Source organism: Dermacentor andersoni, chromosome 5 (genome assembly GCF_023375885.2).
Source record: "Dermacentor andersoni chromosome 5, qqDerAnde1_hic_scaffold, whole genome shotgun sequence".
In the NCBI taxonomy this organism is placed as follows: domain Eukaryota; kingdom Metazoa; phylum Arthropoda; class Arachnida; order Ixodida; family Ixodidae; genus Dermacentor; species Dermacentor andersoni.
In genome coordinates, this window is record NC_092818.1 from 15,788,395 (window position 1) to 15,813,507 (window position 25,113).

General features: G+C 45.2%; 1 protein-coding gene across 3 annotated transcripts in view; it reads left to right on the forward strand.

The window, feature by feature from the left end:
* Positions 1-4,342: 4,342 nt before the first annotated feature.
* Positions 4,343-25,113, forward strand: part of LOC126529923 (uncharacterized) — a 48,268-nt gene continuing 27,497 nt past the window's right edge. Inside the window, exons 1-4 of one of the 3 annotated variants that reach the window (XM_050177380.3) lie at positions 4,343-4,570; positions 4,932-5,028; positions 10,009-10,166; positions 24,544-24,741. In XM_050177380.3, coding sequence (XP_050033337.1) covers positions 10,056-10,166; positions 24,544-24,741 — 309 coding nt within the window. In that variant the 5' untranslated portion in view covers positions 4,343-4,570; positions 4,932-5,028; positions 10,009-10,055. Of the gene's footprint in view, positions 4,571-4,931; positions 5,029-10,008; positions 11,069-24,543; positions 24,742-25,113 lie in introns of those variants that run through there. The other 2 variants (XM_055070119.1, XM_072288151.1) reach the window with 2 other exon arrangements.

Consider the following 25,113-nt stretch of genomic DNA (forward strand, 5'->3'; position numbering starts at 1 on the left):
GCTTTTGCTGAAAACAGAATGCAGATTAGAGAGAGAGAGAGAGAGAAATTTATTTACAGAAAGGCAGAGAGGTCGGCCTGAGCTATAACTTGCTCTGGCCGGCTACTCTACACTGGGGAAAAGGGACGGGGAGGGAAAGGGCTGATGAATGATGATGGTATAAGGAAGAGAATGCAGATTAATCATATGGGTTGGTGTTTACAACAGCACGCGTTTCAAGCAAGTTTTGTTGTTTTCCTTATAATAATAACAATAATAATAATCCCGTTGATCGTACTTCGTTCTTTTTAATTTGGTGGAATTAAAATGAAACGTGGCATACTTCCAGTAGCGTAGCAGGCGACAGTGGGTGGGGGGGGGGGGGGATCAGTATAGGGAAAGGGGGCCTGCATGTGCATTAGCCCAGGGCCCCCATTTTTCTTAATCCGGCCCTGAAAGCGCAGTTGCCGCAGGATGAAGTAGCCAGTAAATGGGAAATATACCGGGATAAAAAGTATACGGTTCAAATACTGGTGCAAGCAAAGATAAAAAGTGAAAGTGAACGTCGGTTGTCAGAAATACATGAGAAAAAGAAGACCTCATCTAGAATATTTTGGAACCACATAAAATTATTAGGCAGGAATTGTTACAAACAGTACAACAACATATCCTAGACGAAGATGGAAACAGACTGGAAGGAGAAGCGGCAATAAATTACATCCAAAAAATAGCCGAATCTTTCCAAGCCAATGACGAGGTTGTATTTGAAGGAAAAAAGAACATGAAAGAGACCCAGGTGGAAAAGGAGCTGGTGCTGACAAACTTCAACTGGAAGAAAGCCGAAGAGAAAATTCCTAAGCCCACAGACACAGGGCTAGACGAGGTTCCCGTTAGGCTGATTAATGAACTAGGACTAAAAAGTAAGGAAGCTCTGGTGAAAGCAGTGGAAAAAACTTTAAAAGATAGACGAATAGCAGACAGTTGGTGACAAAGTAGAATGAATTTAATTTATAAAGATAAGGGGGAAAAATATAGAATTCACTCGTATAGACGGTTTATCATTACATCGGTAATATACAATCTAGCAATGCAGGCAATCAAATTAAAGCTGCAAGCATGGGCAGCAAATAATGGCATTTTGGGAGAACTTCAGAATGGCTTCTGAATATGTAGGCGTTTAACTTATTTGTTCTTACTAAGTGTATTGAAATATCAAAAGTAGAAAACAGACCGTTACATGTTGTCTTTTTAGACATTACAGGAGCATATGACAACGTAGACCGCAACATTTTGTGGAATATTCTGGAAGGGGAAGGTTTAGGTGACGATTGACTACAGCTTTTGAGAGAGATTTACCTAGAAAATACCGTTTGCGTTGAATGGGAAGGGATGAGGAGTGAGGAGAAAGTTGATATCAACAAATTAAGGGATTGAGGTAGGGGTGCCCTTTATCTCCACTGCTGTTTATGATGTACGTGGTGAGGATGGAGAGGTCGCTAGAAGGAAGAGATATCGGGTTTAATCTCTCATACAAACAGGCGGGTACAGTAGTAGAACAGCAGCTTCCAGGCTTATTTTATGCGGACGACATTGTGTTGCTAGCTAACAAGCAAAGTGATTTGCAACGTCTGGCTAATATCTGTGGACAGGAAGGCGAGAATGTAGGTTTGAAATTTAGCGTTAGAAGATCAGGTGTTATCGTATTCAATGAAAACAGTGAACAGACAGTGGCGATACAGGGCCAGGAAATACCTTGGGTAGCAGAATATAAATACCTTGGTATGTGGATAAACGAAGGCAATAGATATATGGAAACACAGGAAAAAACAATAACAGTGAAGGGGAAGAGAAATGCAGCCATTATGAAGCACGGAGCATTATGGGGATACAATAGGTACGAGGTCCTCCGAGGTGTGTGGATTAAGGTGTAATGGTTCCAGGACTTACTTTTGGAAATGCGGTTGTTTGCTTTAAATAAGGGGTACAATCGGGACTCAATGGGAACCAAAGGTCAGTGGGTCGTCTCGCATTGGGCGCTCACGGGAAGACTACAAATGAAGCTGTGCAGGGTGATATGGGCTGGACTATATTTTTGAAGTGAGGGAAGCTGGCCGCAAAATTGATTATGAAGAACGGCTGAGGAATCTGGAAGAAAGTAAATGGGCTGGGAGAGTGTTCAGGTATCTGCACAGGAAAAAACATTGATTCACAGTGGAGGAAAAGAACTAGGAAGCTTACCAGCAAGTATGCAGCCTGTAGGGTGGGCAACACAGCAACAAAGAACGTCAAGCGGAAGGTCAGAGAGGCTGAAATAATCTCATGGGTGGCGGCAATGGAAAAGAAACCCGATGTGAGTAACTACTCAGGAGGAAAAAATGAAATCAGGAAAGAAACAATTTATGATAACTCAAAAGGAAGCTCATTACTTTTCGAAGCGAGATCGGGATACCTTAGAAAACGCACCTATAAATCGAGATATAAGAAGGAAGAAGCATGTGCTTGCTGCGGTAAAGCTAGGGAAACTATGGAGCATGTTTTATTAGAATGTGAAGACGTCTACCCAGTGGTAGATTTAGGCACCACTGGCCTCCTTGAAACCCTTGAGTTCAGCGAGAGCAGTGGAAAAGTAAGCATGTCCGCAGTAAGGATTAGTAAGAGGCGATTGGAGGATTGGTGGAAGAAAAGTAGGGAAACGACAAAATACGGAGACGTACAATAGTAAAGTTCGCAATAGGGGATCAGAAAATTTGGTTGTGGGTGTTCATAGTGGTTTGTGTTATTGTTTAACCTAGGTAGGACATTAAAGGGAGACTAAAGAGAAAATTTATTTCTTCTGGATCAGTAAATTGGCTCTCTATTACACGAAGAACACCACTCTTACCACGATAAGACCCTTGGTAAGCCAGAAAAAGCGTAAGAACGAAAGACGGGTGGCGACGCCCCTTGTAGTTTCCGCACCTGGTCGCTGTGACGTTATGGATTTTGATGGCATCTTGTAGAGCCTACTTAATTATATAGCGGTACATATTGACTACATTGTGTTCTAAAGGAACCAAATATTAAACATGGCAAGTTTCGGAAAGCTTTACTCAGCTAACGCGGCCCAAATGCGAAAACATACTTTGGAATCCCTGACGTCACACTAACGTACCGGCGTCTGGGTTTAGGCGCAAAATTCAAATACTGATACTTCGACCTTCATTTTCTCGTCTAATAATCAAACTATTATTTTCAAATGGCTGCCTGCAGGGTTCTGAAGCAATGCTTTATTAGTCGGAATTGATTTGTTGTTTCGCTTTAGTGTCCCTTTAAGCAGTATAATAGCAAGAGCTTGGTTGCACAACCCACCGCCCCGTTCCAAAGGGGACGCTCATAACATCTATCCACCCAACCGTTCATAGCCAGACTGAACCGGTTCCAAAGCGAACCGTAAAACCGTACTGAAATGACTTATTTGCGCCATATTGCGCTTTCAGAGGCAGTTCCTTAAAAAAAAAATGCGTTCAGTATATAAAGACACATGAAACACGTCTTACCGCAAAGGTGTCTGAATTTGTTATCATGGGTAAGGCTTCACGAAAAAAAAACGAGTAAAATAGGGCATTAAAAAATCGAAAGGACAAAGTGCAGTTTGTCCTTTGTCGCGATTGACGAGAGTGCACTGCCCGCATCGAGCTGTCCAGCGTTATTACACGCTGTTCACAGATAATTATCGCTACGAAAAGCAAAGATTGAAAACCGGGATGCTGTTAGTATAAACTAAAGCCACATACTCTCTTACATGTTATAGCATAGTTTTCTCCAGTACCAAACAGCTCCCGTTCGACTCACAGGCCGCGCGGAGTGCGCATCACCGCCATGCGACGAATGTCACAAGGCACTGAGGCGAAGTAATTATGTACTTCCAAGACACTTTCCCAACATCACGTGCTTGACTGTCTGCAACCTGGTGAGCAGGGACGGGCTGGGCAAAAATCGTGAATCAGCCGCTTAGATCGTTGACTCGACAGAGCGCAAAACATCGAGTATTTTTGGAACGACGATAGGCGAGCGCTGCAGCGGTCGGTTCATCGCACCGGGTTGCCCCACTCGTGACCTCCGAGATGAGACGACGAGGTGACGGAGGCCATGCATGCACTATAAGGAATACAAGCATACACGTCGGCTACAAGCGAAACCGAAACGATTACAACTTTTTCTTTAGCCGATTAATTTTAAATACTCCTTGTTGCTTCGAAAATTGTACTGATAGAAAAAATAGGATGTTTAATGTCACCACTGCAGTAACAAACCTTAGAAGAAAGGACAATTTGGAAGGCGAAGAAGGAGCTGGCAACCACTTCCGAGAACGCACTTATTTTAGTTTAGTTTTTCTCAACACTCGTGCGTGCCGTAGCTGATCTTGAACGCGGTGAAAGTTGTGCGTGTGGTGCGTTCTTCTTCAGTTGTTTTCGCAAAACCGTGAGACACCGTAGAAAACTTCCAGTGCGCCTCTGATCAGGGCACGTCAACAGCACTCACTCAGTTCCGCGAGCACTTCCGAGCCATCCGAGAGAACGCTGCAAGTTCGCGCCATCGGTGATGTAAGCAGGTGAGACAAGCACGACTATGTATATTTCAGTCAGTGTAGTACGTCAGGTGGTGACAACGTGAACTGGCGTACACCGTGCGTGATCGCGCCTATCATTGAAGGGCTGGTTTATTGTGTTCGGAAGCGCGGTCGTCGCTTCATAATACGCATTATGGGCAGCCTTTTTTGTTTAGTTGTTTCTGACGTGACCTGTTGCGGGGGTCTTGGATCTTCAGTGATCCCTTTCTCTACGGTGGTGTCAGTCGAGGGGGGAAGGGGGTTTCTTTCGCAACTTCGTTTCGTACGTTCTGTCAAAACCAGACCCGGGAAGCGGACGTTAGGTTTCACGTCTCTGAGACACTAATAATATCGTCTATTTCAGGCGCTGCGGCCTCTCTTCGCCCACACTTGGGAGCTGGGGTTGTCACCACAGGCGTGACAGCCGAAGGCGTGCGTGCGACGCTGTGCTCATTGTGCCGGTAAGTGTTTTCCGCTTTTGTGTGACTCACGCTGAACGGACGTTCAACGGCACTCTCTCTTTTCTTGCGGTCCATGTGAGCGTCACGCTGAAATACAAGCTTCGGAGAGAGAACGGAAAGCGCGGCTGGATGTTTGTCCGGTTGGCGAGCGAGCGCAGTGATAAGATCGTGCAGGGTTCGTTCACAGCTGCACGGCAACAGGTTTGGTTGTTTGGATGCTATGCGTCGAGCTTGAAATACTGGCCGTTCGCTGAACGACAAGCTTATGATCAGTCTTTGAGCCGACCTAGCTCCGGAGCGAACGGGTGCCAGTTCTGAAGAAGCCTCGGGTTGCCGGGCGGAGTCTCCGCTATCCCTTCGCGGCATGCCACGCAATAAAGCACACGCGTCTTGTGGTTGCTTTCTGTTTTACTTTTTAATGCGTACTCTTACACGTAAAGCTGTTATGAGTGATCGACGTTTGTCTCTTTAGAATGTACTGACGTTGGCGTCCGGTCCCCATCTTTGCATCGCTGCTCACGACACTTGCCTGTTGTCAATACGGGCCCAAATAGCTGGTACGTGATGTCATCACAGCAGCTTGTCCGTACACTGTGTAGCACTTTTTACACAGTTGCAGATAAGGATAAGTGACAGTGGCAGGTGCTCGGGCATAAGTGGAAGGCACACATATGCGTTGCTGTTGTGTAAGGTCCGAAATGAAACTCCATATTTATCTGCTCCATGGCAAAATTACCAGACTTATTTGAAACCTAATTATTTGGTAGTGATTAATTATGTATATGAAGGTTTGCTGAACATGGTTGAAAGGAGGATTTTGTGTCCCTGCTATTTGAAAGGAAAGCCTTACAGAGCAACAGTGCCTTCTTCTCAAGGAGCAGGCAAGCTTAACTTGCTCCTCTATCTGTTTTTGCTACAGGAGTTTCACTTTCGTAGTTAGCTTTTGCTCTTGTCAGCTGTCATCTAACTGTAGCATGCACACTGTTTCTTGAAATGATGCCGGTTGTGGCACAGACAGCATCTTTTGTATGGTATATCACTTTATTACTAAGTCACTCTAAGCATATGCTAAGTATGCTTGTTCTACCTGTTGTCTTGCCCCATCATAACTATGCTACACTTTTTGACATTGACATGATTCCGACTGTACCCAGTGCAATTCAGTAGAATAGCCACACAGCTCTTGTGTAGTCCTTTTCTCTGCCATGCTATCTGTGTGTGTGTTCTTGCACTGCTTTCACTATTCCAACCATTTTGGTTTTAATTACGTTTCATTTGACAGCCTTAAGTCATGCATTTTTTGGGGCATTAGGAATAATAAATTTATATTTTTCAGGTCCCTTTGAGTTCCTCTTAGTGGAAGTATACTATGTACATTGTTCTGAAAAATTCTGACAGAACACATGAAGACACTCAACATAATATGTTCCGATATGGTTAGTTGTAAGCATTCAGCTACACATGCCAACTTGAACCTGAAAGTACGTACATAATATTGCTGCTCTGTGGTGGCTATATGACCACAGCATAGAATGGGATGAATTATATTATTTTCTCACGTGATTTGAACCTACATCCAGATCCTGAACTGCACAAAAGTTGGACTGTGGGCTCAGCACTTTCTGCAGGGCAACATTTAGAAGTGGCAAGAGTAAGGGAACAGCATTTGGGAAATGCAACCAGAAAATTTCAGCAATTATGACTTTGTGAAGAGGTTCTGTTGGAATAATGCAGTGTGATGCCAGTATTGTGAGAGCTTAATTATGTATGGTACCTAATCATGCATTTGCATGGACACCTAATGTTGAGTAATTTGAAGTATTGAGGATGGATGTCTGTACTTATTATGTAGGATAATATTAAAAATCCACATGTTTGGCATTGTGCTTGTTGGCCTGGGTAAAGGCAGGTTTTCTTGGAAGCTGAACTGACAGTATGCAATTCCAACTTACCCAAGAAGCGGCACTCTTATTTGGGATGCCTTTGAAGGGACTAAAGAACCAGCAGTTTGTTTGGAGCCCTTCAGGTGAAAAGCTGTTTCAGACAGTCTGAAAGTGCCTGAAGGCTTTTCATGACAGCAGCACAGTCAGCATACAGAAAGTAAAAGGGTGCAGGTTTTCGTAGTATAGGGCACAGCCCATAAAAGAATGCAAATGTATTTGGAGTTTCATTGCAAAAGGAAAGCTAATTACATTTAGCTTTACGAAGATAAAAATAATTATCCATGTTATAAATTCAGACCACTGTTAAAGAAACAACACACATAGCAAGTATATTAAAGACAATATGCTCTAACTAGGATTAATAAGAATGCCTTCACGTATGCTCACATACTTGCACGAAAAACAAAAGAAAACATAATGCATGATAGTTTTTGTTAAGAAAATGCTGTTGCATCTCTTTTCTGTTTAAGGTGGCAGTATTAATGTTTTCATATTGATTTAAGAGTGAAATTGCAATATATGATAATAATTGCTGATTTGTGAGTCTTTCAGTGTACCGTATTGTCACAAGCCTCAATATCCATGATAAACATGTTGCACCTGTGTGAACTGCACGAAACAATATGTTATTCACAAAGTTTGATTGCTTACAAAGTAGGCAGAACTCTGTTACTAGATTGCTATTGTACTCTGTAAAATTAGACTTCATTGTGTGCAGCTTCATGACTGAACATAGCCAGAGGGCTGACACTAATACATGTAGAATGCTAGCTGCAACAAATAATACTTACTTTCTGTGATTATGAGCATAACTGTTGTACTTTTTAGTGATGCTAGCCATAGTGTGATATATGTTAAAATGTCACACATAATCTGGTTTGTTGAACAAAGCAAATATAGAAAACTAGTCAGAAAATTCTATAACATTTATTAGCTAATATTGAGGAGAGTAAAAAAAAAAACTCACTGCCCTTTCACTTTGTGAAGCAGAATGACCAGCGAAGCTGTATGTGGGCCCTTTAATGGCGAACTGCACCTCCGCCGCGGGTCTGCCCGGCATTGTACTATCTTCGGAACCCGCCCACATATGGGGAGTGCGTAACGCCTACTTCACCTCCGCCGTGGGTCGGCATGGTATTGCGCTATCTTTGGGTTCGGCCCACGTATGGGGAGTGCTGAACGCCTGCTTCACCTCCGCCGCGGGTGGGGCCGGCATCGTACTATCTTCGGTATCGGCCCACGTATGGGGAGTGCTTACCGCCTGCTTCACCTCCGCCGCGGGTCGGGCCGGCATTGCACCATCTTCGGTATCGGCCCACGTATGGGGAGTGCTTACCGCCTGCTTCACCTCCGCCGCGGGTCGGGCCGGCATTGCACTAACTTCGGTATCGGCCCACGTATGGGGAGTGCTTACCACCTGCTTCACCTCCGCCGCGGTGCGGGCCGGCATTGCACTACCTTCGGTATCGGCCCACGTATGGGGAGTGCTTAACACCTGCTTCACCTCCGCGGCGGGTCGGCCCGGCATTGCATTATCTCGGTGTTCGGCCCACGTATGGGGAGTGCTTAACACCTGCGTCACCTCCGCCGTGGGTCGGCCCGGTATTGCACTATCTTCGGTATCGACCCACGTATGGGGAGTGCTTAACGCCTGCTTCACCTCCGCGGCGGGTCGGCCTGGCATTGCACTATCTTCGGGATCGGCCAACGCATGGGCAGTGCTTAACGCCTGCTTCACCTCCGCCGTGGGTTGGCCTGGTATTGCACTATCTTCGGTATCGGCCCACGTATGGGGAGTGCTTAACGCCTGCTTCACCTCCGTCGTGGGTCGGCCCGGTATTGCATTATCTTTGGTATCGGCCCACGTATGGGGAGTGCTGAACGCCTGCTTCACCTCCGCCACGGGTCAGCCCGGCATTGCACTATCTCGGGGATCGGCCCACGTATGGGGAGTTTTTTGCTTGCAACGACATGAAAATTTCCTTGGACGGTAGAGGTATACAGCTTCGCTGTAAAAAGGAAAAGCTGTGCAGAGACTGAGAAGTAACCAAAACATATCATGAGACCATTGTGAAAAGGTTACTGTGATCCAAGATATTTGTAGAATCTAACATAATATTAGTGGCCAGAGAAAAATTTTAATTTTAAATTGACAGTCTCGTGCAAAATTTTCATCAAATGACACCCTACTATGTTGGTGTTCTCTTATGAGATCAGAAATTGTTTCATATAATAGCTATTATAAAATGAATTTTGGGTTCTTCCTGCAAAGGGCGATGATCGTGTTTGTTGGTGTTGCAGCTTTTTTTGGTGTGTAGTATGATAAAGGAAAGGTATGTTGAAAAGGGGCACATTCAAAGAATAAAGATGCCGCTATTGTTGAAGCATCTCCAATACATTGCTGAAATTATTCTATACTTTGCAAAGTCATGAGCCATACCTGCCAAGTTTTACAATTCTGTCATGAAGTGCCAGGTTCTTAGAGCTCAGTTACTACTGTAGTATTGACGCTAATAAATTTACGGTTTGTTGTAGTCAAGCAAAACATAGTCCTCAACCTATTTCTCAGCCAGATTTCATGGACCTGTTGGATTGATTGGACCTACATTTGCTAGCGCCATCCCCTTATTGATTTAACGGAAACCAAATTATCGGCTGCTGTTACAATGCTTCATAAATAGAAATCATGAGCAGTGGTGCAGGTCACTCTTGCTCCGACTATAGTGCAGAATTTCTGCTCGCAGCATCTCTACAGAACATACTTCTTTAATTTCTTAAAAGAACAGTTGACATCTTAAGTAATGAAACACCTTATAGTATTTCTCACCAAATAGTATTTTCTGGCTTTGACTGCAGTATTTTCCGCTGCTGAAGTTAGCAGGTCTGTGTGAGCATATGGAAGGTCTAGGTGCCCTCGGTGGCATGGCCTTTCTTTCTTAATCCGTTTGCATAGTTTTAAACATTCGTTTTGCCCTTGAATGCTATGCACATCTTGTTCACATGCCACAGTTTTATTGTTTTCTCTTTTTTTTGACAGAATGCTGCTGTCTGGCAGCTGCACCCACCCATGAGAGGGCTATCGAGATGGAGCTCCTGAGCCTGCTTCGCTCCCAGTGGGAGACATTAGAGTCTTTCAGAGACCGGCTAGAAGGCGTCGTTCAGCGCTGTGAAGGCATGCTGCTCCTACTTAACCAGGTGGGGCTTCTGTGCTCTCACTCTCACCCCAGGTTGACTTTTTCAGTACGCTTATGTGTCATTATGCAAAAAAAAAAATAAAAAAAAATAGAAGGGTGAGGCATGCAGACAGGGCACAAGAGAAGTGGACAACACGAACGCCACTTCTCTTCTCTTGCGTCCTGTCTGCATGCCTAATCTTCTTTTTTTTTCATAACGAATCCTTACCAACTAGGTCAGCTTTCTGTCATTCTAAGCTTATGTGTCACCTGCCCTTTTAGTTAGGGGCGTGTGAATATTCGAACTTTCAAATATTTTTCTAATAGTGTTTGCTATTCAATTTGATTCGCACCGGACTTTTACTATTAGAAGTAGTCGAAGTTCCGGAAAATAAATACAACAATGTCATTCGCTAAAGATGAAATTGCAGTGCTTCTAAATGATGCATGCAAACCCAATTCTTCTCGTGAACTTTGACCTTTCGGAAAGGTTAACGGCCATCACCACACCTTGACGCTGTTTTAGACAGGATAGCTTGATCAGTGCCCACAGACTTTCTTAGAAAGCATGCAGCGTAAAAGTGCGAAGCGCAGCATCTGCTTATACCATATTTAATCGAATGCAACGTGCACCCAATTTCCGAGAGCTAGAAATAAAATGCACCCGGATGTAATGTTACAAAGTTTTTTTTTAAACTATGGTATGTCTCTAGGTTGATAATCAGAAAAAAAAAGAAAAGACAAGTGCAAAACACGCACATAGAATGTGAAATTTATTCTGCTGATAGTTCCTTTCCTTTATGATCCAGTTTTGCTGGGCACTTCTGGATATGCCCCGATGGGGTGCCTACTCAAGTTGTGGGCCCCTTGACAAACTTGGTCTACACAGAGCTGCTTCAGAAGGTCTGCAAGCTTGTCATCAAGGTTCGGATATTTTCCAGTTTTCAGCCCATAGAAACTTTTCCTGGTCGACATGCAGCTGAAGATCTCCTCCCTTTGTTTGCACCACTCGCGGCTACAGGTTTCGGGCACGCAAAAAAGCAATGACGTAGATATCTTCAGTGTGCAAAATAACCTTCCTTTGATATGAGCTTTCATCATTCTAAAAATGGCGAAATATCAAGTTACCCAGTCTCACTGTGCAGCACAGTTTCGTTTTCACGTGACGGAACAGCACACTGCCGCCAGCTCTACGGGGTACTGTGCAGAAGCATTTGTTTGTCATGTGATGTACATGCTTTTACCACATTGGCTATAGGTGCTCTGTGCTTTCGTCTTCATGCCTTTGGCTGTATGCACAACTCTGCAGAGTCCCGCACTTTCGAAACTATCAGCATTGTGCCTACGTACTTTCGTTTTCATGCCATTGACTGTGTGCGCCAGCTTTACGAGCATATCCGTGCGCATCATTACACGACATATAGTTGTTTTCAAGCCGTTGGCTGTGCGCGTTACCTCCACGAAGTTGCGGACGCCTTTGTGCACTTTATCATGTCACCTACCATTATTTTATCACCTGCGTGCTATATCTGCAGAGTCCTGTGTGAGCGTGCGACTTGCGTATGCTTTCGTTATTGCACCTTCGGTTTCTTACACTAGCTGCAATTTTGCGATGGAAGCTACTGAACAGCCCCAACAGAGTTTGCACCTGGCCACAAGAAGCGCAATTTGGAACTTTTTTGAAAAAAAGATCCCAATCTGAAGCACTCTGGTGCTCCTTCAGAAACACGCTGAAGACTCCAATGGTAACCACCACCACTCTCTTGAACCATTTGAAGCGGCACAAAACTCTGTATGTTAAATTTCAAGCTTCAAAGGTGGATGCCAGTCAACCAAGTGTTGCCGATGTGTTGAAAAGAAAAACGGCATTGCCTGATTCGAAACAGAAGGCTTAAATTCTGAGGATTGCTAGAATGATAGCACTCAACTTGCAGCCGTACACGATCGTTGAGGATTCTGGTTTTGTGGACCGTTTGAGTGAGGCTATCCCTGGTTATCGGCTACCATCAAGAATGACACTGTCTCGTATGCTGGTGCCAAAGTCATACGATGACACTAGAGAGCTACACAAAGCATACAGTGATGGCATGGCATCACTTGCATTCACCTCTGACATTGGGACATCACGAGCAAATGAAAGTTACATCAGCCTGACATGCCACTTCCTGGACATTCAGTTCAAGCTGACCCAGTACAGCCTGAGCACCGGACACTTTCCGGGAAAGCACACAGCAAGTAGAATAACTTCAGTCCTTGAAGAGCTTGTTGCTGGATGGGAAATCCCAGAGAACATATTTCCTATTTATGTCGTGACGGATAATGCACACGACATCAAGGCAGCCACTAATGCTCTTCCTTGGTTTGAGAGAGCTTGTTTTGCACACACCTTGCAACTGGCTATCAAGCCAAGGGAATCACTGCAGGCTTTTTTGCGCTTTGTAAGAAAGCAAGAGGCATTGTTGGACGTTACAAGCACAGCCCGACAGCACATGAAAGGCTGAACTGTTGCCAAAGAAAACCTAAACAAGCTGCCTCTTCGAGTTGTGGAAGATGTCGAAATGAGGTGGAATAGTGAAATTACAATGTTTTCCAGGCTTGTAGAGCTGAGAGAGGTGATAACCATCGACCTTCCTTCTGAAGATGGGTACATTGAAAGCTTTTCAGTAACAGAATGGAGGCAAATTAATGAATATGTTGCTGCTTTGAAGCCGCTTGAACAAGCGGCAACTACAGTTGGAGCTGATAGCTATCCAGCACTTTCAGTTGTCATACCGATCCTGTACTGCTTGCTCACACACCTGAGCAATACTATGACTCAATGCTTTGCAACATATTTATTTTCTGCTAATCTGACCAAGTGCCTGAAAACAAGATTTCCTAACTACAAACTTGATCAAGCAGCAAGCTTGGCAATGTTCTTGCACCCTTGTTTCAAGCTTGTGGTATATCAAGATGATAGAACAATGGGCAACTGGCCCCGGAACTTAGTAGTTGAAGGTGTGCAAAAGAATTCTAATGCACAAAAGAGCACACAGGTGTCCCACACATTTACGGTCCAGGAACATGTACAATCCACCTCAGCCTTGTGGAATAATTTTGACACCCTTCTAAGTCAGCAACACAGCGTTCACAAGCAGACGCATAAAGGCACTTGCATGATGCGACTCTGCGCCAAAGGGAAGACCCATGTCGCTGGTGGCAGGAGCAAGAGCTTAACCTCTGCTGGCTCATCTTACAAGGCCATACCTGGCCATACCAGCAACAAGCGTGTCTAGCAAGCGCCTGTTCTCAGTGTCTGGTCGAGTTGTCTACTTCTGGGAAATGTTGAGCAGCTTGCTTTTCTTCCTGACAACATTCTGTGATTCCACTTGTAGCCATCCATTCTGTTGAACAGCTATATTGGACTGTTCTTTTTTCTAGGAACAACTATATGGGAGTACACTAGATGTGTAATAAGCTTTTTTGGCCTTGTTTTGGAGTATATTGTTTTGGCAATTTAACTTAGAAGTATTAGAAAAATATTCGATTCAGTTTGCACTCACACTTTAATATTCGAATTCGTTTCGCACACAAAATTTTGCTATTCGCGCAGCACTACTTGTAACTCCATATTTCGTGCTTAACTTTGCACTGCTTTGTAATCTTGAATTGTGGTCTTGTTCCGCAACGTAAGTCATGTGTTACAGTACTGTGTGCCTGATGCACCCACTTGTTGTGTTCCCTCTTGTGCTAGAAGATAGAGGCTCACAGGAAGTGACCAACAGCGGCTGAACAAGGGATATCGCAGGCTGTAGCCATTGTTTCGACAAGGGCACTTGTCTTCATTTGAGCAACAATTTATGAAGACAAGTCAGGTTGTCTGATCATTGCTACAGTGACATTCCTTGTTCAAGAACTGCAGTTGATGGGTTCTGATCTCTACCCTTCTCTGCACACAATTTTTTTGTTGTCTTAGACCACATTGTGCATCAGAATGCCTGTCAGAAGTGCCCAGTTATGCTGTTCCTTCTGCTGCAACAGAATTTGTTAATTTTGCAGCATGTTTCTGAACATATTAAACTTGGGGGTGTTCGAATAGCTAAATTTCCAAATCAAATGCAAATATTTGCAAAAGATGATGTGATTCGATTAACAACTGAAAGTCAGGTTAACTGAGAAGCTCATACAGCAGAAACAATTGTATCTGATTATATCCAATGCATTGACACTGATAGTAATAATGTAAAGGTCACCCACCACAAGCACTTAGTAGGGTGTTGTATTTGTTGAAGGAGCTAAGTATAATACTTGCTTCCTGTTTGCAAGAAGGATATTGATCTTAAAACAACAGTACTGGCATTGAATAAGCAACATTAACCATTTCATTTCATTCCATCAGTGGCTCTTATATACACTATGGATTGTCTGGTAGGTCACATAAGGCTTACCGCAGTTGCAGCAGTACAACAATCAATGCTATGTGCTACTCAATATGATGGGCGCGACTGTATTGTCATTAATAAAGGGAAAATCAGACATCCACCCGTTTGTAGAAAAAGCTACAAAGGAAACCCATACGGGTTCCTTGAAAGAAAAGCCTCGCAGTTGAAAAATTCATCCTGGTCCGGGGCTCGAACCCGGGACCACCACATTTTCGGGGCAACTACTCTACCATCTGAGCTAACCAGGTGGCTGGTAGATGGCAGGCCGAAGTCGAATCCGTTAACTATTACGTCAAACTGTATTGTCACATGTGCAGTTGATTCCAGAGCGTAGGCAGTGCAAGCTGGAATCATTGTTCTGCAAAGCTGTATTCTTGATATAGATGTTCAAGTTTAACAGTTAATTTCAATCCCGATTGAAGGTGCAAACTATTGCCCATACATTTCTATGGGTCAGGTCTTTACTTCACTACCTCGCCATAATTCAAACACGACTGGTCAGCTTACGTGTGTCCACAATGATGTGACCTCAGTGTCCACGGATTCTGTCTTGGCAGTGCTGGGAAACAGTGAATGCGTCAAATACATGCTACCTGCAGCTGAAGGCACCACTTTCTGGCTTGTCTTCCGTAAATTTTTAGGCAAGAATGGGGCTAACCATGAAGCCTTATTTATCTGATTTTGATGTGTGCCTTTTTTCCAAAAAATGTGTCTGAGAACCGCCAGCAGGTTTTATTCGTACACTAAATCACATCTGTAGTATTAGCAACGACCTACCATCAAATCCATCATCTTCGTCAGTATCATCACAAGATGACGACAGAACACATTCACATCTGTAGTATTAGCAACGACCTACCATCAAATCCATCATCTTCGTCAGTATCATCACAAGATGACGACAGAACACATTTTCGCGTTGGTTGGAGACGTCAACATGCCACTTTTATTGTGGAAGCACATTCATAAGAGTTATTTTGCATGCTAAGCTTACGGCAACCGAGAAGAAGAGCAATGAACGTGTATTGTGAGAAACAGCTAGAAAGTGTTCTTTCTTCGCCCTAGGTGGGCGGCTCTCTTAGTCCAGAAAGCCATTGGCTAATGCTGCAGCCCGGACCTAGTCCACCAGACTTCGCTGATCTTCCAGGCTCTGTGCCTTTAACATTGCCTCCCACATTTCTTCGATCGCTTGTAGCGGTTCTGAGGCATCATCTTGACTGTTTTTCTCGCGGTGCGAGCGCACCACCATCATGTGTTGGAGGGTGTCTGGTACATCTCAATATTGGCATAGGTGTGAGAATTTTATATGGGGTGCATCCGGTGCATGATAATTCCATGGACATGCGTATTCATTTGTGGTCTCCGGAGGGCGGTAGCTTCTTCCTTGCTTAATTTTGGATGCGGTAGAGGATATTGTCTTCTTTCCAGTCGGTAATGTTGCAATATTACGGCGTAGTTGATGGGAATGTCCTCCACCCTCGTTGCTTTCCGGAGACCGTGCGGCAGGAAATCCCGGCTGCTATGCTCTCGGGCGACAGCATGTGCTGCTTCATTTCCTGCCAGGTGTTCGTGGCCTGGGGTCCATGCGACGTAGGTTTGGGTAGTTCTTGGCATCTTGTTATTTCTTTTAGAATCTTCATGCATCACATATTTGGTGTGCTGGTGACTTGCATCCATCACAGGATGAACAGCAAAATGTTTAGGCATGGACCACCATCCCGGATGTGATAGGTGTGGAGTCATTCAAGAAATTCAGAATATTGAATGCAGTGGACCGCATAGACGACAGCCTCTTGTTGGCCATAGCGATGAAGAGCTGTCTCAGAGCGACAAGGATGAACATTGAGCATAAATAAATTGCCATTCTGCGAAAGGTAAACTCTTTGGGTTACATCTTTTTCTGATTGTCACAATCCGAGGCACATTACATTTTTCTTGTTCTAAAATTGGGTACGCATTAGGTATGGGTGCTGTCAGGATTGGAGGCTCAATCCCATCGCTCGTAACCCGTTGTCAAGATTGCAGTCCGGCATAAATGAGAAGGTAGCTGGCCCACGCCGTCGTCCAACTTATTCGCGCTGAGGACGTTGATGAAGGGAAGGACTGCTTCTCATCGAGAACGAGGAATATGGATTTATTTACAGTATTTACATGCAGTTCATCAGTCTAGCATGACTGCGAGAGAAAGTACGTCAGTCTAACAGGAGTGCTTGAGAAAGTGTATCAGTCTAACATGACTGCTAAAGAAAAAGTGTCTCGAGCATCCGCACAACAGCCGTTTATAAACACTCGGTCCTCCCCTGATTCCAAGGTGGCGGAAACGTTCGTCCAGTCATAGTAAACACGGCGCCTCTCCGCAGGACGGTTTACACACACGCACGCGCGCACACACACACACACACACACAGGTTCACGGTCCGAAACCGACATTACACTGATTTCGTAGAACTCGGAGTGGACCCTCGCAGTGCGCCCGGGTAGCCATTGTCTAACGTCTTGGTCGGCGCGTGGGAAGGGGCCTCCGACGAAGTTCCCGCAGCAACTCCCCCACTCATAGCAGATCAGGTCCGCGTTGGTGGGTTCGGTAACAATAGTTGGCCCGCTGAACTCATTCAGTCACAACGGCGACGAGGCTAGAGCGTAACGGTGGCGTTCCTTCAAAGTTGACGCCGCCGTCGTCGCAACTGGCTGGCAACACTTGCACCTCAGCTGGGCCGTTCTTAGCAGCGCCTCCATGGCCCGGAAAGTCTCCAGAGCTGATAACCGCTGGGCAGGAAGAGAACGGCTGGTGGTCAGGGGGTGATGTCTTGGCTCGCAGTAACCACTTGTGTAATGATGTCACCGCACCAAAACATCCAACAAGGAAAGGCAACAGCAAAATGAACCCCACAACACGACTCTGCGCTGAGATGAAGTACCTTGGCTCTCACTTTACACCTGCTAGGCTTCAAAAAAAGAAAAACGTAAGTGCAGAAACAAAAAAGTGCTGCATTTCGCTATGCCAATTTCTGAAGCAATTTCGTGCTCATAAATTCAGCAATCATGGAGAGAATCCTGCTAAATGAGAGGGGATTTTCTTGGCTTAATAAAATTAACACTAGTAACCCTAAAATTTAGGCGGGACCCTCAAATGCAGAATTCAAATTAGCCTGCTCAAACCATCCGTATTGCTATGCAACTTTCCTTTCTTATATCTAACGGAGAAGTTGTACTCTTGGAGAGAGGCTCCATTGGAGCAAGCGCCCATTTTTGTGTGACATTTGATTGAGCCACGTCAGAGGACAGTAGCCAGTCTCGAAGATGAACTTCGCTCCGTACAGGTAACACGACAACTTCTGGGCGGCCCTAGCTAAACAAGCGCATTCCTTCTCAGAAGCGCTGTAGGCTTCCTCTCTTATATTCAGTTTACGGCTGGCATAGAGGATAGGATGCTCCTCGTTATCGTCGCTGACCTGACTAAGTACCATGCCCATACCTCTGTCGCTTGTGTCGCATTGAACTATGAATTCCTTTGTGTAGCCTGGTGCGCGAAGCACAGGACGAGAAACCAATAGCGTTTTTAAACTTTAAATGGAAAGCGTTTTCTTTGTCCGTATCCCAGTGTACGCTACTTGGTGCTCCCTTTCGGAGGGCGTCTGTTAATGGACTTGCCATTTGCGAGTAATTCAGAATGTACCGTTGATAGTACCCCACAAGTCCCAAAAATGAACGAAGGTCTGTTTTCGTGCGCGGCTGAGAAAATTCTCCAATCGTAGCTATTTTCAGCTCGGCCGGCCGTCTCGTGCCCTGGCCGACAACATGGCCCAGATAAGTAACCTGTGAACAACCAAATCTCCACTTTTCCGCTTTCATCGTTAAGCCGGCTTCCCTCAACCGTGAAAACACCTGTTTGAGGTGCAATACGTGTTGTTCCCAGCTATCCGAAAAAATTCCTACGTCATCAAGATAAAGCAAGGCAAACTCCTGCAAGTCGTTTAGGACAATATGCATTAACTTAGAGAAGCTAAACGGCGCGTTCTTCAGCCCAAAGCTGAGTGCGAGAGGGCGAAAAGTGCCTACAGGTGAGATGAATGCGGCATTGCGGCTGGCACTTTTTGAAAGGGGAACTTGCCAGTACCCCCGCACGAGATCTATAGTTGAAATGTATTTAGCAGCGCTAACTCTTTCAATTCGTTCCTCAATGTTGGGTATCGGGTACAGCTGATCCCTAGTGATGGCATTTAACTTCCTGTAGTCAACACATGGACGAGGGTCCTTGTTAGGGGTTTCTACCAGTATTAGCGGTGACGTGTAGTCACTCTCAGCGGGCTCAATAACTCCCAACTCTAGCATGCGCTGTATCTCTGCCTCCATAATTTCTCTCTGTCTGGAGACACCCTGTAAGGCTTTGATCTTACGGGCTCGGTTGATGTCAGCTCTATTTCATGCGTTATTAGTTCGGTTCTACACGGCCGATCGCTGAATCTGTCGAAATATTCCCCGAACACCCCTTTTAGCTCATTTAGCTGCTCGGGTCTAAGAGCATGCGAGCTTACCGAATGTTTTACTACTTCTTCGAGGCCGATTTCAGAGTCGTAGGTTGCCTTATACTAATCAAACTCGGTACTAGTGTCATCCTGCTCTTTGATGGTACAGTTAAAGACTGCGCTCCGCTCTATATATGGCTTCATCAAATTGCAGTGATATATCCTCACCTCCTTCCTGCGACTGGGCATTTTCAGAGCATAGTTAGTATCTGAAAGTTTGTGCAACACTTTAACGGGCCCGTCCCAGTGAACTTCAAGCTTGTTCTTTCTTGAAGGTTTTAGGATCATTACCTGGTCTCCGGCGTTAAACGTACGAAGCCTCGCATTCTTGTCGTAATAGAATTTTGTGTTCTTTTGAGCTGCTCCCATGTTCTTTCCAACTAGTTCTTGGGTTGCGCTTAGCCGTTCCAGCAGATTTAGCACGTATTCAACCACTGTAGGACTGTCTCCTCTTTCCTCCCACATCTCTCTTAACATTCTTAGTGGAGAACGGAGTGTCCTCCTATGCACTAGTTCTGCCGGCGAGAACCCTGTCGCTTCATGTGGAACCGTTCGCAAAGCAAACAAAGTTGCTGGCAGACAGTTCTCCCAGTCCTCCTTGTGCTCGTAACAGAGTGCACGCAAAACTCGCTTAAGCACTGAATGCCACCTCTCTACAGTGTTTGACTGAGGGTGATAGACGGAACTGTGTATTAACTTTACCCCGCACTTTTGCAAGAATGTGGAAGTCAGTGCGCTGGTGAATACTGACCCTTGATCCGCCTGAATTTCGGCTGGAAAACCAACTCGTGCAAACACTGTCAAAAGCGCGTCTACTACTTCAGTGGAGCTGAGCTCTTTCAGAGGGATTGCTTCTGGAAACTTTGTAGCCGGACACAGCATGGTAAACAAGTACCTTTAACCTGATTTTGATTTTGGTAGAGGCCCTACCGTGTGTATTACAAGTTGTCTGAAAGGCTCTATTAAGGGCACTACCTTTAGTGGAGCTTTCCATGTCTCTCCTGGTTTACCCGAGCGCTGGCAGGCGTTGCATGATCTTACAAAGTTTTCTATGTCTTTGAAACAGCCAGGCCAGTAGTATTCTATAAGCAATCTTTCCTTTGATTTGTTTATGCCTAGGTGGCTGGACCACTCATTTCCGTGACAGAGACTCAAAAGGTCCTTCCTGTACTTAGTAGGTACGACTAACTGATCTAAAATCCTACCCTTTCGATCTCTGTAGTGCCGATACAACAATCCTCCTCTCTCATGTATCGTCACGTTGCGCCTAGCAATGCCTTCTTTAGCTGTGTGGTGTAATTTAGCTAAGCTGTCATCCTTCTTTTGCTCCGCTGCCAGTGACTCTCTATCCACACGTAAGAGCTGATCAAAGTTCTTTGAGGCCGGTGATAACAATGGCCCTGTCTCGCTTGCGAGTGCATCAGCGGGCTCTTCCAGCAGGGGTGAACTTTGACACCCTGGTGATACGCTCTCATTGAGCTGGTCAGCTGGCAGGCTTTCCTCAACGGTGTTCTTGTCCCTCGGGCCTAGCTCGGATCCGGGTATTGAAGTTATCCCCTTTTCTGCTTCCGCTGGAGCAGCTTGTGCATTTTCAGCCGAAAGCGACGCGATCTTACAAGCTTGGCCTCGCATCAATGCCTGTACTACTCCCTCTGCCAATTTAAGCCCTTTGTCACGCAGTAACTGATTTGAACGATTCGAAAAGATGTAAGGGTACTGCAGTGACAAAAATTTGGAAACTGCAGCCTCAGTCTCTAGCTCCCCGAATGGTCCACTGATTTTGACTTTGGCCATGGGCAGACACATGCTGTGTTCCTCTACAACCTGTTTGATCCATGCTACTTCTCCGGTGAAGTCATCTACCGTCACGTAAGACGGATGGACAATGTCCATCGTGGCGGCACTGTCTCTTAGCACTCTGCATGGTTTGCCATTAACTTGCAGGTCGTGAAGATATAGGCTTAAAAGTTCCATATTCTCGTCTTTTTCCTCTACGTAGGAAAAAACTACACTGGGCTTCCCGCAGTTTACAGCTATATGTCCCAGTTTGTGGCATTTATAACAGCGGATTGGTCGAAAAGATTCGAATTTTCTTTTCTGCTCTTTTTGTACGGTTTCCCCATTAGTTTTCTCCTCGCTCTTTTCTGCGGGCTTTTCCTCCACGTCTACAGGCTCCGGTCGTCTAGTCTGCGAACCCTTTTTGAATGGAAATGGTTTCCACGGTCCATTTTGACCGTCCCAATTACCGTCCTCGGCGTTCAACTTTCTACGCGTTGCGTACTCTTCAGCTAATTCATCCGCCCTTTCCACAGTGTTTACATTCCCTCTGTCTTGCACCCACAGTTTCTCAGCTTGGGGGACGCTTTTGTAAAACTGCTCTAGACACATGCATTCAATGATCATGTCTCTGCTGTCGTACGCTTCCGCGCTTTTCAGCCACTCGACTAGGTTGGCCTTTAAGCCGTATGCGAACTCCCGATACCCCTCGCTATCTTTCTTGCCTGTGCTCCTAAACCTTTGCCAAAAAGCTTCGGCTGAAAGGCGGTATTTCTTCAGGCGACTAGCCTTAACTTTTGCATAATCATATGCGTCCTCTGCACTGAGTCTGGCGATTACTTCCGACGCCTCAGACGGCAACATAGACAGCAACCGCTGTGGCCAGGTACTCGGACCGAAGTTCATCTTTTCGCAAGTCCTTTCGAAATTGCTTAGGAACAAGCCTATGTCGGTCCCGACCTCAAATGGCTTTAATATCCTGTCCATGCGGTATGATTCTGCCTCACTCTATTGTCCCAAAGCCCCTTCACTTCCTTGAGACAACTCCAAACGTTTGCTTTCAAGTTCAAGTTGCATTTTTCTTAACTCGTGATCTTTATCGCGTTCCTCTCTCTTTCTTTTCCTTTCTTCTCTGTCCCGTTCTTCTCTTTCTCTGTCCCGTTTCTCTCGTTTTTTCAGAAGTTCAAACCCCATTTCAATTTCTTCCTCACTGGCCTGTTCGGAAATTAGCTCCAATAATTCCGATTTTAGCATTTCCTTGCGTACATCTAGGCCCAGTTCCTTACCAACAATCAACAACTCGTCTCTCAGGAGTGTCCTTAACTCCATGATTGCTGCTTTACTGCCTTGGTCCTGCTCACTAAATCTAGCTAGGAAAACACAGCCTAGCTAACACTCAACAATCTAGCTTCCCTACTGTTCTAAACAGAACAACCACAAAATGAAGCCTAGAGAGTCAAAGCAAGAACCAAGCACTCACCGCAGTCACAGCACCACGTCGCAAAGTCCATCTCACCGCTGTCAGCCAGTTGTCAGGATTGGGGGCTCAATCCCATCGCTCGTAACCCGTTGTCAAGATTGGAGTCCGGCATAAATTACAAGGTAGCTGGCCCATGCCATCGTCCAACTTATCCACGCTGAAGATGTTGATGAAGGGAAGGACTGCTTCTCATTGGGAACAAGGAATATGGGTTTATTTACAGTATTTACATGCAGTTCATCAGTCTAGCATGACTGCGAGAAAAAGTACGTCAGTCTAACAGGACTGCTTGAGAAAGTGTATCAGTCTAACATGACTGCTTAAGAAAAAGTGTCTTGAGCATCCGCACAACAGCCGTTTATAAACACTTGGTCCTCCCCCGATTCCAAGGTGGCGGGAACGCTCGTCCAGTCATCGTAAACACGCCGCCCCTCCGCGGGACGGTTTACACACACACACGCGCACACACATGCACAGGTTCACGGTCCGAAACCGACATCACATGGATTTCGTAGAACTCGGAGCGGACCCTCGCAGTGCGCCCGAGCAGCCATTGTCTTGCGTCTTGGTCGGCGCGTGGGAAGGGGCCTCCGATGACGTTCCCGCGGCAACTCCCCCACTCATAGGAGATCAGGTTCGCGTTGGTGGGTTCAGTAACAATAGTTGGCCCGTCCAACTCATTCAGTCACAACGGCGACGAGGCTAGAGCGTAACGGTGGCGTTCCTTGAAAGTTGATGCCGCCGCCGTCATCGCAACTGGCTGGCAACACTTGCACCTCAGCTGGGCCTTTCTTAACAGGGCACATTGCTTTTTGAGGAGCAGCTTTCTTTGTGAACCCTCCTGGACTGCCATGACTGTGGCTGCTAGGTGCTGCTGCCGTCCTGCTGAAAAAAAGAAGATTGAATTACTTGCTTGATGGTGGGACTGAACTTTGGTCCTCCACCACAGCAACCGGACGCTCTAACCATTAGGCCACAATCACTTTTTTTTCCCTATAGCATTTATTAGGAATGTAGTATGTGCTTGCCTATGCTATTTACAAAGTGGCCAAAACAGTCATAGCTCCGTCTACAAGCTGAAAACAAACACTTCACAGTACAATTAATACAGTAAACAGTTCTCTAGAAGGGAGGCGAAATCGCAGGCGGACTTCTCTCGTGCCAATGCCAACTAGTAGCTCTTTGGAATAATCGCAGCATGTGTCACGTTGCTCAGCACAGGTGCGCAAAAACACATGCAAGTGCACCTGAGTAGATGTGAAGGGGCTGCACTAGGACAGCTTGCAACATGGACGATGTGGTTTGGATGAGCGCTTTTGGTATGGCTTTGCACTGACACTGCAATAGCGTAGAGACTAACACAGTTTTCAGCATTCTTTATGCATTTAAACAAAGCTTCATTGTATATAGATTCCAACAAGATGAATTGGACCTGCTGCAATTTTTTTTTACTTCGAGCCTATAAAAAGATGTGGATGCGTATTAGGTATGGAGACATGTTGAAATTGAGTTGTTGTAGTTGTTGCGTACCATTCAGTCACTTCCAACTTCTGGTAAATGCTATCTAATAAAGCAGCAGCGTGTTTGTACATTTTTGTCTCTTTTTAATTCAACCCACCAGGTAATTCGATCAATTCTGGTGGTCTCATTCAGATTGAATTAATGGAAGTCTGTTATAGTTACACTGAAGTTAAGCACTGGCATGTGTTCTACTGGTTGCCACTATCCTTCTTTTAAAATGGGTAAGTTTGTGTCCATTGACAAAAATTGACGATAAATTTAACAAATGTGCCAATGCTTTGACAAAATAACAAATTGCTCTTAGAGTCACCCTTCTTATCCCGCACATGTCTTTACCTACAAGTTCTAATTTTGAGCAACAGGGAAACCAACGTTTGTTGCTATTGTTGCTTAACATGACAGTGACTTCCTTGTCTGGTTTAATATGTTTGTAAACTTTGAAATAAATTGCTGTAAGTTAGCGCCAGGTGCACTCAGTTTTGTCTTCATGTGTCCTTTTCTGCAATGCATTACATTTTTCGAGTCTGTGAACACAAGCGAGCAGCAAATATATTAAAGTTATGGACGAGCAGTATACTGCTGTAGTTGCCAGTTTTGTATGCGAGTATAATACGGGAAACAGGCATGTGAATGGCACTGTCTAAATGTATTCTTTTCTATGGCTTCTTCGCTCAGGTGCTGTTCTTCATGTTGTGTGACCGGTGGTTCTGTCCAGACGACCGTTTGACGGGCCTCTACTCGCTGCTTTTCTACAACATCCTGTGCTATCTGTGCCACTATGCAGCAAATGTGTTCAGCCTGCGTGACTACACACCTTACGTCCATGTGTCTGACCAGTCGAAAATACGACACCTTGCCATGAGTGTCACTAAGGTCTGTGCATTTTCGGTTTTTCGTCTCTGTTCATTGCGTTTTCAAAAATACTGGGAAGCACTCTTGATACAGTTGCCATCAGATTTTGCCAAAGCGGGCTTTGTGTGTGTGCGCGCGCACGCACGCACGCACACAGCTTAACATAAATGAACACTGCAAGGAAGATGCATTAAGCTAGCAGTTTCAAGGGCCTCCAACCAAAAATTGCCAGCGCGTGTAAGAACAAGACATCTTCAACTTTTTGTTTTCTGTGTTTCGGGAAGTTATGCTGTGCAGTCCACTTATAACGATACCACATATAACGATATATAGGTTATAAGGATGAGTTGACTTCAGAGTATTAATTTATGCATTAGGGCTATGAAAAAAAAC